General features: G+C 51.3%; 6 protein-coding genes across 6 annotated transcripts; 3 read left to right on the top strand and 3 right to left on the bottom strand.

Moving 5' to 3' along the window:
• Positions 1-542: 542 nt before the first annotated feature.
• Positions 543-1,319, top strand: LTR84_001496 (uncharacterized protein; the record flags this gene model as incomplete). The annotated part of the gene is made up of 3 exons (XM_064845120.1): positions 543-587; positions 708-1,201; positions 1,295-1,319. 3 exons carry the CDS (start codon positions 543-545, stop codon positions 1,317-1,319), a joined length of 564 nt encoding a protein of 187 aa, XP_064707378.1.
• A 172-nt stretch (positions 1,320-1,491) lies between these two features.
• LTR84_001495 (uncharacterized protein) lies at positions 1,492-2,935 on the bottom strand (the record flags this gene model as incomplete). The annotated part of the gene is made up of 3 exons (XM_064845119.1): positions 1,492-2,551; positions 2,625-2,742; positions 2,821-2,935. 3 exons carry the CDS (start codon positions 2,933-2,935, stop codon positions 1,492-1,494), a joined length of 1,293 nt encoding a protein of 430 aa, XP_064707377.1.
• A 570-nt stretch (positions 2,936-3,505) lies between these two features.
• On the top strand, positions 3,506-5,008 carry LTR84_001494 (uncharacterized protein; the record flags this gene model as incomplete). The annotated part of the gene is made up of 1 exon (XM_064845118.1): positions 3,506-5,008. One exon carries the CDS (start codon positions 3,506-3,508, stop codon positions 5,006-5,008), a length of 1,503 nt encoding a protein of 500 aa, XP_064707376.1.
• A 1,513-nt stretch (positions 5,009-6,521) lies between these two features.
• On the top strand, positions 6,522-7,396 carry LTR84_001493 (uncharacterized protein; the record flags this gene model as incomplete). The annotated part of the gene is made up of 2 exons (XM_064845117.1): positions 6,522-6,930; positions 7,002-7,396. The coding sequence occupies 2 exons, from the start codon at positions 6,522-6,524 to the stop codon at positions 7,394-7,396; spliced, it is 804 nt and encodes a 267-aa protein (XP_064707375.1).
• Positions 7,397-8,724: 1,328 nt separating this feature from the next.
• LTR84_001492 (uncharacterized protein) lies at positions 8,725-9,816 on the bottom strand (the record flags this gene model as incomplete). Its single annotated transcript, XM_064845116.1, has 1 exon — positions 8,725-9,816. The coding sequence occupies one exon, from the start codon at positions 9,814-9,816 to the stop codon at positions 8,725-8,727; it is 1,092 nt and encodes a 363-aa protein (XP_064707374.1).
• A 3,619-nt stretch (positions 9,817-13,435) lies between these two features.
• On the bottom strand, positions 13,436-14,381 carry LTR84_001491 (uncharacterized protein; the record flags this gene model as incomplete). The annotated part of the gene is made up of 2 exons (XM_064845115.1): positions 13,436-14,271; positions 14,333-14,381. The coding sequence occupies 2 exons, from the start codon at positions 14,379-14,381 to the stop codon at positions 13,436-13,438; spliced, it is 885 nt and encodes a 294-aa protein (XP_064707373.1).
• Positions 14,382-15,088: the final 707 nt, after the last annotated feature.

Genomic DNA, 15,088 nt, shown 5'->3' with positions numbered 1-15,088 from the left:
ACCCTTGATTTTCTCGATATCTGTATCATTATGACACTCCAGATTGATACGGTACTTATTTTGGAACGTCCATGGGTCGATTTACATTAAATGGTGGCATTATTGGGGACGCAGTGCTTGATTGGTGATGCTTCACCAGTCAGTGGGGACGACTTTCATGAGTGCCAACTCAGATATACCGGACTAAGCTGCGTCAAAGTTCAGTTCTAAACAGACTCATGCGATGAGGTTAACCAAACCTTTTGGATTTCAAGAACAATCGGTCTTCCATTTCTCAGACATCGCTATTCTACGGTGGAATATAAGTATCTCGCCCCATCAATTGCTTCTCCGTAATGCCAAGACTTACTCGGATCTCTTCGAATGGGCAGCTCAACCTCATCCCTCAATTGACTGGTGGAATCTGAACGTACGTTAAAGCTGCAGTGCAATAAAACACCAACTGCCACACCCATGTCGATGTGAGGTGCTCAAGACCTCTTCCCAACAGTCATATCCACATACCAAGAGCGTACACACCACCAGAACTCCTGAGGCCAAACATGGCCGCCGCCAAACCGATCAAGGACGTCGTCAGCGTCGCGAAGGTACCTACCCACCCGCCCTGCAACCACTGCGCCGACTATACAGGAAGACCCCCAGCTTCCAGCTACTACTACTGCTTCCAAGGCAAATGACTGACCAATGATCTCTTCCCCATCAAACAGAAATACACGCAACAAAGCACAGGCCTCTACGAGCGAGTACGCCGCCTCTTCGCCGTCGACCCAGAACGCAGCAACGGTGTCCCCGTGCGACACTTCCGCAACCCACCGCCCGCAGGCGGCGACCCGCTCGCGTACGATGAAGCCGTGACGATCCCCGCGGCCGACATCGCCGACAATCCGTACTGGAAGCGAGACGTGCGCCGCGCATATCCCACCCTGAGCACCGTCACACAAGGCGACGCGGTCGGACTGCTGTCGATCGGGAGCGCCGCAGCGCCGAGTCCGAAACTGCTCGCCGGAGAGGAAGGGTCCAAGCAGCTGGTCACCGTCAAGGAGCAGGGTCAGAAAGGCCTGGCGGCCTACTTTGAGGCGGAGAAGGGTTCGGGCGCCGCTGTGTTGGCTGCGGATGGGCTGCCGCCTTTACCGGTTGCGGTCAGGTCGAAGAGTGTCAAGGCGGAGAAATATGAGTTGGGTCATACGAGTTATGGTGAAGAGTATGTATCTCTCTTACGTGGCGGGATTTGGATTCACCCATCTCTCCTTTTTCACGGATTTCTTGGTGGTGTTGAGCTAACTTTGCGTCACAGCTATCCCTGCCGGAGCTTTGTTTGAGGCTTTGAGGATTCTATAAAAATGATTACTTTAAAAAACCCGATGCCTGGAAGTTTGCAGTCGTGGTGGACACACTCTGTACATATGTAGTCCCGCCCATGCCTGTGGGCACAGGTTGCAATAGAAATGCGAAGTGAAGTGAAAAGAAACCAAGAGAAGCCCGAGGATGACTTCAGTTCAATGCAGCCCGTCTTTCTTCCTCAATGGCGGCTTGTTCTTGCTCCATGATCTCTCGTTGACGAGTGGCCTCCTCCCCAACGGCTTTTTCACCCTTCCGCCTCTGACGCTCTTCAAAGGCCTGACGGCCCTTCATGATTCTCTGGACAATCTCGCCCGCATTGACGTTTGCGTAGGGATGAGGCTCTATCTCTCGCAGGATGCCCATGTCCTTGGCATCTGTGTAGGGGTCATATGTCGACGGCATGAAGGCGGTGGGCCCGTGGTAAACTGCACTGACTTGACCTAGAGGTATGGCTTCAAGATATGGTTTCGAGGGTGAGAAGGGGGCGCCAAAGATGATGGCGTGAACGTAACGGCATTGCAGTACACAAAGACCACGCTCAAAAATATTCATGATGGGATAGTTGAGGCCTTTCCAGTGGTTGATCACGGCGTCGTTGTGGACACCGGCCACGATGTAAGCCTCCCCTTTCTCTGCCTCGTTTACGCGCTTGAGAAATTCGATATGGCCGGATGAAAATAGATCGAAACCACCGTCGACATAGACGATGCGTTGTCCGGGCTTGGGCCCATTGCCAGAGACGAGTTTCTCGAAGAACCCCGAATCGTGGGTTTTGTTGGCGGTGTTGGCCTGGCTACGTGGGCCCCAGGTCCATACTTCTGAACCGGGCTGAAGGGCCGTCTCGTCTGTCGCGTAATCCTTGATCCTTTGTAGCATGGCAGCGCCCTGTGCGACTCGCTCAGGGTCGGATTTGCCGTCAGAGACGCCGGCCAATTCGTCGCTTAGGGAGCGGATAAAGTGTCCCTTGGTACATAGCAACATGCGACCAACCAAGTCGGTCGTTGATATGCCTGGGGTTCTTTTCACGACCAGAAACCGCTGGGCAGCCTTGACATAGCGGTAGCAGTCTTCGCCGCTGGCATCGGATGTGATGTCATCGCCATGGACGACGTACCAGCATCCATAGTGCGATATCCACGGCAACGATGTGACATAGGGCGCATGGGGAATCGATTTGGTTGACCAACGGCATGCGTCAACGGCAGCCTCTCTTTGTGGAAATCAGTCAACCACCATGGAAGAGAAGAACGACCGCCTGTGGTAAAGAAGAAATTGAAACACACCGCTCACACAAAGTCATGACCGTCGGGCCTTTGTTCTCCAAGATCTCCTCGTCGGAATGAATGCCTACGTACAGCTCCTTCCCTAATTGACGCGCTTGCAGTAGGGCACCCGCATGGCCTGGAATTTCTGAGCATTAGATTCACCAGCTCTCTACCTACCTCGATCAGGGGCATATAGTGTTGGGAGTTGGCCTACCGTGGTGGGCGAAATCAAAACAGCCATCGACCCAGATGCGCTCTTTCAAAATTTCTTGTTCATCTTGAGGGTCTACTGGCCAGTCCCCAGACTTGGGCACGTTGTCGTCACTCATATTCAAGTACAAATATGAATACTACGAGTCAGATAACTACCTAGGTACCTGTGCTCCTTATCAGACTTGGAAGAAGCAAGGGCAGGGGAAGCGCCAAGACGAGGAATACGAAACAGCCGCGATGACCCCTGAACAGATGGCACCAATTCAGTGGTCGCTTGTTTCCAACTCCCCCGCAGGCGCCCGTGGTTAGTTAAGGAAGATGCCGCAGTTGCGCCCGGAAGCCGTGACATCGCCCCCCTCAACCCCTGGTGAAGTCGTAATCACACCTGCAGGAACCCCCCTAACTTCCGACTAGTCGCGTTGGCATCCCGACCATTTTCCTCCCAATCCCTATTCCATCCCATCACGAGGATCTCAAGGAACGATAACCTGGTCGTTAGAGTTTCGAGAGACATTGTGCATCTCAGTCCACACAGAGAACTTTATCGGTCTGACTGCACTCCCACTGCAGAGTACCCGGCTAGGCACATTCGGGCCATTCAGGGACCACTGGCAGTTCAGAGTTGGGGCCACTCCAACCACTACCACTTGTACCACTCAGTCTCTGGCACCGCCAGCGCGAATACTATGACCGAAACTTCCCTTTCCCAGCGCGACGGCTCCATCAGCTCGACCAATTCAGGAGGCGGTGCCAGTGCCTTCCTCTCCAAAATCACCAGATCTCCCTCTCGCAGGCATAAACCTCTGGGATCCAACGGGTCCATCGATGCAACTCTTTCTGTCACAGGTTCGACACCACCACGCCCTCGTCCTCGACCAGGCTATCCCCGTACCACCACTGCTCCTGCTGCCCCCGTCACTCTCAATGCGATCAAGGCCGACATCGTTGCCCGCAATAGTGATGTGACTGGCGCCTCGAGCGCTTCCTCTCAGACCATGTTCCCTATTGCCGTCGATATGGTTTCCCGAACTCCTCTTCAGAAATCTCCTAGCGATCCCAACACCATTGTTAGCAATGGGCTGAATGGCAAGCCTGCATCTACAATTGCGGATGGATTCAAGGCGGTTCCGTCAGAAATGGACATTGCATACTCGTTGGCCACAAATGGGATGCTCTCCAGCAGTGCCACTGCCGCTCTCACCAATGGATCTGCATTTCACGCACATATACAAGAGATGACTACCAAAAGAATAGCAACACTGGATTATTTGCGGAAAGCCCATGAGGGAAGATCGTTCTGGTTCAACACGGTCCGTTTCACCGAGGCCGACATTTGCAAATTACCATCCTACACAGTGACCAGATTGTCAAGACGAGCCATGAATTATATGCTCCTGGGTATGTCGTTGCCTATTGTTATAGATGTGCACCCACAGCCACATGCTCAAAGCACGGCGGCCACAATGACCGCGGTTGCACAAGACTATCTGAGAAGTCTCAACACCCTCCTCGCAGAGTTCGAATCGTTCCAACAATTACATCCCCCTGACGGAAGTACAGCGAGTTCTCTGAGCCGAGCCCGCATCCCACAAATGTTTAAAAGATCTGGTACCATCGCAAGACCACGAAAATCCAGCGGACCAGTGTCAGAGATTGGCCTCCCCATGCTGCCACCTACCTCTTCTCCCCCCAGCATGCCAGAAGGTGGTCATCATCACGTACCACATGCTTCTATAGACACCACCGCCACTGGGATGACTTTCTCTTCCAATGCCACGACTCTTGTCACACCTTCTCCTTCGGTCCCCTTGGCCTCAGGCAATTTTGCCAGTGCCTCAGCATTTCCCCCTCCAGGACCCTTTGATGCGCCTAACTCAACATTACTCACCAATGAAGGGCCATACACATATCTCCAGACGCCGCCCCTCCCCTTCTCCCCCGACTTTTTCACCGTCTTTGCCACGTTATGTGACGTTCTCATCGACACCTATCAGCGACTGATACAGATCCTGGGCAGTTCGAGTGCATGCACACCTCTTGTCAGCGATCTATTCAACAAAGTCGATGCTCGGATAAGAAAAGTGATGATTTCAGCCGTAGTTCGAGAATTTGAGAGCGCTTCACGGGAAAATGCAAAGCGGGAGTTGATGGGAGTACAAAAAGTGGTTTTGGTTGGGTTGATGGCATAGTACGGAGATTTCGGTCCTTGGCTCTACACTTCCACTTTTTGCACAATGCTTGGATAGCAAGGCGTTGGGCTATAATGCAGTCAGAGAGACATTGGCTGTCTGCATGGGTAGGATTCATGATGGGACATGTTTCCCCGGTACACCAGGACAGGCTTGTGGCGAGATCACAGATGATGATGGGCCTAGACCAGGTTGTAGAGTAGTGTCGAACGGTCATGGCTATGGTCGTCGGCGAGGCTGAGACGAGTATCGAACGGCTTTGGTACATTTAATCACACGACCTAGCCAACCACAGTGCCCAAGCACCTCAAAGGAGTCGAGATATATCTCGTGTAGACCTGAGGTGGCTGTAGCCTCGGGTAGTCGCTGGAAGCTGGCCTTATATACAGATGTCATTCTCGAGGGGCAAGGTTCCTAGTTGTAGATACTCCTTTTTCCTGGACGATCACTATGGAAAGCGCAGAATCCTGGCTAGGGTTAAGTTATGACTCACGAGTGGTGTTTGGTAGCCTTGTGTATAGTAGCACCTAGACTGTGTATCAGGATAGCACTCACCGCTGATTGCTCTACCCTCTCCTCAGTGTATTCGAAGAATGAGGATAGCCAATCTCTTGACGGACCACATTCTCTCGTTTCAGAATATGATGGTGGACGGATGGGACACGAGGGGAGAGGTCAAAAGCCAAGATCCAGGGGCAGTCAAATCAGAGGGTGAGCGTGTGACAGCAGCTGACGGGTTATGAAGTTCAGGTACGTTGTATGAATGGCTTTTGACTTGGATGTCGGTATTGACAACGAACTCTGATGAGAAGGGTGCTCTTTCTATTGAGTGAGCGTTTCTCATAACGAGTGCACAACGTGATCCTCTGAAGCATCGAGTGTTTAGCTAAACCCCGCTCAACTTGAAGATGCTTCTGGATCCCTGTAGCACGAGGAGGCTCCTGACCTTCCCATCCAGTCGATAAACCCAAAATTCTCCTTCCCCAGAAAAGCCTCCCGATGCTTAATGCATTGCCCCAGTGGTGAGGCGAATAGCCCCTAAAGGTAGCTGGAATAGGCATCGCGGGTTCACCCAACGATGGAGAAAACAGGGCCGAGGGCTTGTCGCATGGCTTTTAACTCAGGGCACCTTATCCGTAATCTCCACCCATGCCCGTCGGGTGTCCATCACGTCCATTCAGATCCCCTTCCTGGGTCCCTCTCCCCATTCAAATCTGCCACCATGGACGCCAGCCTTTTGTCAAATCTTAATCTTCCATCTCTCGAAAAGAATTCCTTTTATTCTTCCACAGGCCACTGGCATGTGTGCGCGTGACATGTGCTGTACTTCGCATCTCCTTTTCATTTTGAATCATATAAGTGTAAAAGAGATGCCTGTGTATCGATAATCACAGTTGACTTGTTACACCTGTGTCATCCTTCGAACCAAGGTCACGAAAACGTCATTTCTCCGAAATCATTTGTCACTCCTACTATCTTTAACAACCCACAGCGAGCCCGCCAACTGTTCATCATGGGTATCCGCCGTGGTCAGGCACTCGGCCTCGCCTTGAGCATCGTCATCATCTATTTCCTCTTTTTTGCAGGGTCAGATTCGACCGATTTCCGAAGGACCACTGAAGCATCTTTGTCGCGACGTCGAGGTGTCCTGCGTGGTTCACTATCCGACGCAGACTTGACGGCTCACACCAACCGAGAGCTACAGAAGATTCTGGATAAGCAGAAGGCCATCAGTGACCAGGCTACGTTCAACGGAGATGGCGACGAGGTTGCTATTGCAGGGAGGGTTTCCATGCCCAAGACGAATGACAAGCCGAAATATCCTAGTGGCGTTGCAACTGGTCATCACGATGAGGATGAACCCTTGGACGGTGAGAGTATGGCGCGGGAGGAGTTACAGGCGATTCTCAAGAAGAGTCCAAGTGAGTACTTTCATTCTCTTTGCTACAAATTATTGGGCAAGGGACGACAACGCTGACTGGCATCCTTCTAGTCATCATCTTCTCAAAGTCCTACTGCCCCTACTCCAAACGTGCCAAAGCACTCCTTCTCGAGACCTACACCATCTCACCTACTCCCTACGTCGTCGAGCTCGATTTGATGAACAAGCCTATATCCAGACCTGCCCGGCAGCACAAGTTGGATCAGGAGGAGGGTGAGGGTGGTGACGCACCTCCGCCCACCATCGGCCGCAAACTCCAAGATCTACTCGCAAGCCTGACCGGGCGCCACACCGTGCCGAACATCATGATCAATGCCCAGAGCCTAGGTGGTAGCGATGATATCGCTCGCATGCATGCTGACGGTACACTTGCCGATGAGATCAAGAAGATGGGTGGGAAGAGGATTGTCAGTGTCGAGAAGTCTAAGCACAGCGAAGAGACCTGAGATGGATTTTCCAGGTCGCTAGTCGATCGCTTCTGAAGCGGCGGCTGTCCTTTTTACCGTTGCTCGCACGACAGTCTGGGAAGTTCCCCACCTACCACAGCCATCTGGAGACCGAGTACCATTCTGCACAATAGGGCACTTCTGACACCGCGCTCAGCCCGGCCGTCGGAACTTGTATCTTTACGCCGGCAGGTCGACGGGCCATCCTAGCACATTGCGACGTGCTCTATCACTTCGGATGCAAAGCTCGCCTGTCACCCCTGACATCACGCTTCATAGTCATGAGCAGTGCTTTGGACTTGGACTTGAACTTACCTCCCAAGGTGTACAACTCCTCAGCACAGCACAGCACAGCGAAATGAGCATATCCCACGCCACGCCCGTTGTCTACATCCACGACCTCAGGCAGAGTCCGTGGCTTCGATTATGACGCCACATCTGCCGGAGACACACCCACACCTCTGAGCACAAGGTTCCACGCGAGAGGCAAGAGCCTCTCCTCTCCAACAGAGCCCGTACTCCGGACTCAGAACAGCGTCGAGCCAAGTATTTCGTGGGCCACCCATGACTCACTCATTGATATCTTCAGCGAACGAAGGACGAGACCACCAGCCTCTACCGCCCACGGCTTACAAATCCGAGGAATCATGGACAAGGACCACTGGTTGCGTAACAAGAAATGACCCAAACGCACATCCTTAGGTCGAATGCCCTGGCGGCACCCGTGGCTATGTGCTCTTGGAACGAGGGCCGAGCCTCCTGGGCCTTAAACGGAAAGTTGGGGTACCTACCGCCGGTAGTACAGGAGACGGCGAGTAAACGGCTTTTCTATTTATTCTTGAACATAGCTTTGGGTATTTCCGTAAACAAATAGTATCTCGAGCATCGAAGAGAGCACAAATCTACAGTACGCTTTTGATTACTATCTCTTGGATATATGATATTGATCCCAGGACTGCTCCTTCTCTGCTCTGTAAATCACATGAGTTTCTTCTCTACTCCTGTGAACTTGGTGATAATCTCACAGTAGCTACCTTGTCAGCCGCGAGGATATATATCTTGTCGAGCATCAGCAGCACTTCGAGAAGTATCGTCCGGTCTAAATTGTGGTCTGGTCAGCTGCATTCACTCTGGTCTGTCGCTTTCCCCAAGTCTTATCATGTCCAATCCCAAAAACCAATTCCCCAGCTCAGTTTAGTTTGTTCTCACACTCACACACACACACACACACACTTCTTTAAGATCAATCTGGCCGTGACTTTGCATGATCCCTCCCTAGAACCAATGCACATGGTGGTTGCCAGTGCAGATTGGTTTATGGAGTGCCGTCACAATCCCCACCAACGAAGTCCTGCTGGGCAAGGAACTTGCCAACGATAGTTCCACGGTAAGACAAAGTTGAGCCTCAGATCTGCATATTCTTCCATATCGACCACGATCTGAAGCACGAAAACCAGTACTGCATAGGCTGTTGCACCAATCAACATCAACCAGGAGACAGACTTGCGGATCCAGTGGTTCGGGTTGTTCAACGTCAAGGCTAACGGTCGTAAGAGGACGATGCCAACACTCCCAAACAGCAACAATGCTGTCAAGAGATATCGACGGTTTTCCTGTGTCAAGAAGTGGCGAATGATGAGAGTGATGGACGTGAAACTTCCCGTGAGCATTATCAACAGCTCCTGTATGACAGCGGCCGCCATGGTGTCCAGAGCAAGGCGGAAGTTCAAGTCGTATGTTCTGACCTCATCATGGACTAAATTCGGCCGTAAGCCCCATTTCACATTGGAGATATGCAAAGCCAATGACTGAAGAACGGGCACCAAAGCAGCAAGGGCAACCCATCCAGACCTGTGATTCCACCCCGTTGCGGCGCAGTATGTAGCACGTCTGAAGGTATAATGTAGACGATGGAGATACATCGTAGTAGTGAAAAGTAGCAGCGTAAGATTTGATAGTATAGCCGCGAGTCGTGCGAAATATCGAGTATCTCTGGTGACCGATATCGGAAGCATCTCGAGTTCATTAGGATATAAATCCAGGATCCAGGCCCGGAAGTGTCTTATTGTCCCATCAAGATTGTGTATTTGAGCATAGGTATGCCATCCACAAACGCCCGCCAGAAGAAAGTCCCATTCGAAGGGTTCACCTGCTGCGACGTATGGGATAGTGCTGATGAGATGATGGATGAACTGTACCACAGGGTACAAAGGGACCAGAACCGAAATCAGGAGTTCAACCGCCCCCACACCGAAACCTCGAGACTTGCGTAAGCAATGAAAGCAAAGATGTAAATTGCCACGAGATGGACTTGCAGGTCTTCTAGACCCCTCGGAATATGAATGACTTCGTCGATATGCTCCAGCTTGAGACAATATTCCCAGTTTATTTCTGAAGAGAGCCACATAGGCATCAGCCATGTCCTGAGCTTCTCAGAGAGTGGAAACCTCCCGTCTCTTGCCGAGATCGATACCAATTGACTTGCGGGGCATTCATTTGTCTCGAACGCGGGCACTGTTAGATTTGGATAATCAAAACAAGCAGCCACAAGGCCAATAGGGATGAGCCGTATTTCCCAGGAATTGGGTGCGAAGGGTGGTAGTCTTGAGAATCTGATTGAATCAAACTTGTGAATGCGCCATTCCGTCACCGTGGAGCCCCAGAGTTGAGAGCCGTAATTTTGATCAACAGATTGCCAACATTCCAAAATACCACATTCCGATGATATGCAACGTAGTGCAGCCCTTGCACTCACCAATTTCTCGCAAGGATCCCAATTCAATGCTTCGAGTGCCGTCATGTTCCAGGCGTATTTATGCCCAGGCCAGTAGAGAGCCTTCGAGTTCAAATCTCCTGAGCCCCATCGTCCCAGGCAACTTTCCGCGCAAGTACCAAACATCGCTCCTGTTCTCGAAGTCGAGCGAGTTCAGAAGAAAAGAACAATGGGTGTCAAGAAGACCATATTTCCCCAGCTAGCGCAGTGAAAGGTCATTTTAAAGGGCTAGATGTCTGCTCCTGCAAAATTCAGCCTCAACGCAGTTATGGTGAGGTTGCATGTTCGTTGTATTCCGCTCATCAGGCAGACTGGGCTGCATGAAACACGTCACGTTTCGTATCTTTTAAGTCCAATCCAGTCAGCCATATGTCGATCTCTGTCAACAAGGTAGTCCAGCATTGCCACTTACTGAGATGAGGTAGCGAAGAGAAGTGGCCACGTGAATATATAGTCCTGGAGAGCCCTTTGAGACAAATTGCGACGCACGTGTATAACGGCACAATACTCCAGTCTTGGGGTTAGGTGATGCTTCTATGAGGAAAGCAATCATTCTGCTAAGAACAGTGAGTTGTGATCCATGACTTGTTATTTGGGAGAGTTCAGCTGATGAGCCTTGGACATGGTCAGGGCGGTAAACTTCAGTTGTGGTAGCAGCGGCATAGCCGTCGACCACCAAAATCAACGGGAAGGCACGTCACAGCGAAGGGTTGGGTTTGTTCAGTTTCAGCCTTACCTGCGCCCTCCAGCGTCAAATCTCTCGGCTCTTGAGCTGACGACCACCCCAGGAAGACCGCCAGCAATTCTGGAGCAGTATACTCCTCTTCAGCAGTCGGCGGGCACACACTGTATACCCATCGAAGTGAGAGAGGATATGCAGACCGTTCTGGGCACCCCAGAAGAGCCATCCGAAGTTTTCAATATTTCCCACGTGCTGTCATGATCATCCAGCCGTCTGACAGCTCGCATGTCTGAGGCGTGTGCATGCAATCGAGGCCACGGACCACAGTGCACTGACACCCGTCAGATCTGTCAAACATGGAGATTTCAAGACCGTTGCGCACGAGCCATCATGCATCATGCACTGTCGACCCCCGACATTTTGACTGCATTCATCCGCATCACTGACATGTCAAGCACGTGTGTGCCAGTCGAGAGGGTGTGTGGCAGACTGGCAATGCCCACTCTGAGATGACAAACTCCATGATCTTCTCCCTGTTGTACGTAAGGTACACCATGCAATGATCTACTTCGCATGCACCGTACCTACCGCGCCGTGCTAAATTGGTCTGGAAAGCGGCACGATGTGCAAAAGTAGAGCGGGGAGAGGAAAGAGCTCGGAAGATCTTGATGCAAGAAAAAGGGGAAAGATATTGAACCCACGAATAGAACAAACAATGCCCTACTATAAGCGAACCCTAGTGTGATAGAAACGACCTATGAATAGGAACGCCAGGCGCTGGGGTAAAAGGCTTGATGGAGATGAATCTGAACGAACTTGACAGGTTCGAGGCTGGCACAAGCAGGGGTGGCTAGTAGGATTCACTGAAGATCAAAAAAAGAATTAGAGATGAGATATGAGAGACATGGGAAATTTGAACCGATGCGACAAGGTATGCCTGCACCGAGGTGGCCGAGATCAAATGTCTTAGCACTCAGGAGAAATTTCGAGATCCACTCCATAATGGAATTTGGATACTTGTCGTTGGTGGAGGTGGTGCATACCCTGTAAACTCAACGGCGAAGCGAGATGTGACAGATAAGTGATGGCTCATCATTCCGGATGGACGATGAGGATAATGACGATGAAGATATTCTGACCTTGAACGCTCCAGGGATAATGCATGAGACTATCGAAGGAGAAGAATAATGGTGGCTCTCGGTTGTAGGCAGGAGGTACGGAGGACGGATATTGACAAGCAACTTGACAAGGGAGTTTGGCACTGGTAAAGGATAGCCTATACGAGCACGGATACGAGGTAAGAGGCCCCTACAGGCAACCTCGCCTGCTCCTTCCACCCCTCCAAGGACAAGGACAAGGAGGTCCTCGAGGTCCCTGCGTTTCCTGGAGAAGAGCCACGCCCAGGGTTACCTCCAAGCCACGTCCTACCAAGGGGTCCTAGGCTCACCTGGGCAGCTCCAACGGGGCACCAACTCCGCGCCTAACAGCCCGAGGAGCCCTCCCCCACCCCTAGTTTCGAGCCCTAATGCCCACCGCCTTATCTTGCCCTCCCTCGCAATCTCAACGCTGTCAATCAACATTAGCCTCCAACCATGGGCCTCGCTTGCATGCATGTCTCGAGTCTCGAATTGCCCAAAAAGAGTTTCACCCGACAAAGCACACAACAAGGCACCAACGTCTTTTGCTAGATTACTCCGTACCTTAACCTAGAGGTTTAGGCTGTTGAGCCTGGCATGTCGATCACCCACCGGGCCACCACAGGCTTTCAGCTTAGCCCTTTCGGCCTTTGCCTGGCCTGGTCGTTTTTTCTTTCGTTCCTTGATCGACGCAGGGATATTGGGAGCTTTATTTCGACCTTGCCTGGTCCTTTGTGCCTCGAGAGCCTTTACGAGCTGTTTTGTCATGTCATGCGGCCTGTTGCCGGATTCCCACGTGACTATATTCGTGTCCGATCGCACGGGGCTGTAGGTTCTGGAGATGGTTGCTTTATCAGGATCATTTGTTTTGGAAAGGGGTCATTGTTGATCGTGGTTCTAAGAGGGTGGAATTTGAAGAAGCTGGCAAAAGTGCCTTGGGTTCTTGCATTTGGTTTACCCTTCCAACCTTAGTATCAAGGAACACCTAATCTCAATCCATCTGGCCTTGTGGACTGAAATGTTACGCCTATTTGAACCCCAATAAGAGACTGCCTGCATGATGAATGCCAGTTTGAGAAAGAAAATGCTCACAAGGTCCACCCAGGCACCACAGTGACAATAGCCCTCTTCTTGTTCAAAGTCCAAGAAATAAATGAAGGCCGTCGCAAGAAAATGTTTGGCCACATGAAAAGGGAAAAACCATGAACAACTTTGGTGGCACAAAACAAAAGACGAGGAACAGGAAAACCCGCTTTTCAAACGCCAAGGGAAAACATTAAGAGCTCACTCAAGCAGTAGGGGTATGTGTCTGCGCTCTCTCCGCATAATCTTCGTAATGCTAGCAGCATGTAGTGTTCCAGACCGACCTGTTGGGCAAAAATAATATAGAAAGTGACAAGAAGCGGTGGAGACTAGTCCCTCCGTGTGAAGAAAAAGAGTGTAATCCATCAATTTGCATAAGCCCTCAACGCCATGCCAGAAATGGTGACCAAAACTTGGTTCGTAGCACGTCCGTTGGCTTGCGTTTCGAGATATCGCTTGGCCAGGTCTCGTTCCGACGATAGTTCGCTTTGTTGAGCCCCTTTTGAGCCTAATAGCATGATGCTGTAAATCGTGTCTCGATTCTCTTGGTTATCCAGTAAAGGTCGAATTCGAGTCAACATAGCAGAGGGAATTCCGTGACCATTTGGGTCCAGGCTGGCAGCGGCGGTCTCGACCAGTTTCCAAAAATCGTCCGACCTTTTGACCGTTTGCTTCTCAAAGACGGTGGCTTTTGGTTCCGGCTCAGCCTCATATTGGTGCACAAAATCGGCAAGTGATGTTGTAGGACTTGTAAAAGGCTGGCCGGTCAAAATGGCACCCAATGCTCGGCACCGTCGTGCGAGTTTATCAGTTTCTTCTGCGCTTGCATCTTCTGGTCTGATGCAGAGCTCGAGCAGTGCCCAGGTGACCCTGGCTTCTTGACTTGCCAACGTTGCAATGTCGGAATTCGACGTATCTGTATGATTGCTGACCAATGTCAGGTAGGCAAGGACATTCCCGAGCTGAGCCCGATCCGCGCACAATAGTTGGAAGCCTTCCTTCGCAAACCACTTTGAAGGACCGGATTCCAAAAGCTTGTCGAGACCAGGGGCAAAAGCGATGTCATAAATTTTCCGGATGGACTCAAGATTGGGAACAGAATCAGGTGGAATAGGTGGAACAGTTGGGATTTTGGTGCCGGCAATAGTACATATGGACTCGATCGTCCGCCGGTCTGGACGGGAATCAATGTCTGTCATTGCTATACTGTTCCGGGAGTTAGTGAGATGAGACGAGAGACTTGATATCGAAATTGTACGTACGACGTCCAGTCGGGGGATACGAAAGTCCAGAATGAGACGGGCCGTCCATATGATAGGGTTGATTCAAGTGGGGCAAAAGTTGCTCAGGTGGTCTTGGATACGGGTAATCTGCTGGCTCACGAGGGGAGCTATTGACGAGGCCTTGAGTGTGAGAAGGAACGGGTGGGCTGATGGGCGTGCCAGTGGTCGTGAAACGCCTTGATTGATTGTTGATGGATGTGGTTGTTGGGGTATGGGTAGTGTGTGAATTATTGGTTGACGCTGATGGCGCAGGGTGGATTGAATGAGGCCCCTGTGACTGAAAGACAGGGTCGTAACCTTGACAGACACGTTTGCTCTTCATGCAATTCCTACACTCTGGTCGACCTTCATCACACTGTCAATTGAGAAGAAAATCGTTAGTTGTCTGTCTTGACTAGGGGTAAACAGGACCAAGAGAGAAGGAGTGAGGAGAAGCATGTGGAAGCGAGGAGATTGAATCCCCGCTCCCCACCAAAGAAAATGAGCAAGACACAGATAGAGGCCTATGCGCAATCTCGTGGCGAGAAAAGCCTCGCAAGGTAGGGAGTCGCTTGTGCAAGTGTGTAGCGCTGATGTGCAGGATATGAAAATGGGACGGATGCTCAAATCAGAGCCAAAGAGTGCTTCTGGTTGGGGAATGGATTTGTGTGTGTGTCAGGCGAATGAGTTTGTGTGTGCGTGCCCAGGATGTGAGGATCGCCAGGCGGAGCAAGGGCGAGGATACGGATAGGCAAC

Source organism: Exophiala bonariae, assembly GCF_035927105.1.
Source record: "Exophiala bonariae strain CCFEE 5792 chromosome Unknown scaffold_10, whole genome shotgun sequence".
In the NCBI taxonomy this organism is placed as follows: Eukaryota; Fungi; Ascomycota; class Eurotiomycetes; order Chaetothyriales; family Herpotrichiellaceae; genus Exophiala; species Exophiala bonariae.
Note: the sequence above shows the minus strand (reverse complement) of the source record. Positions and strands in the feature narration are given on the sequence as shown.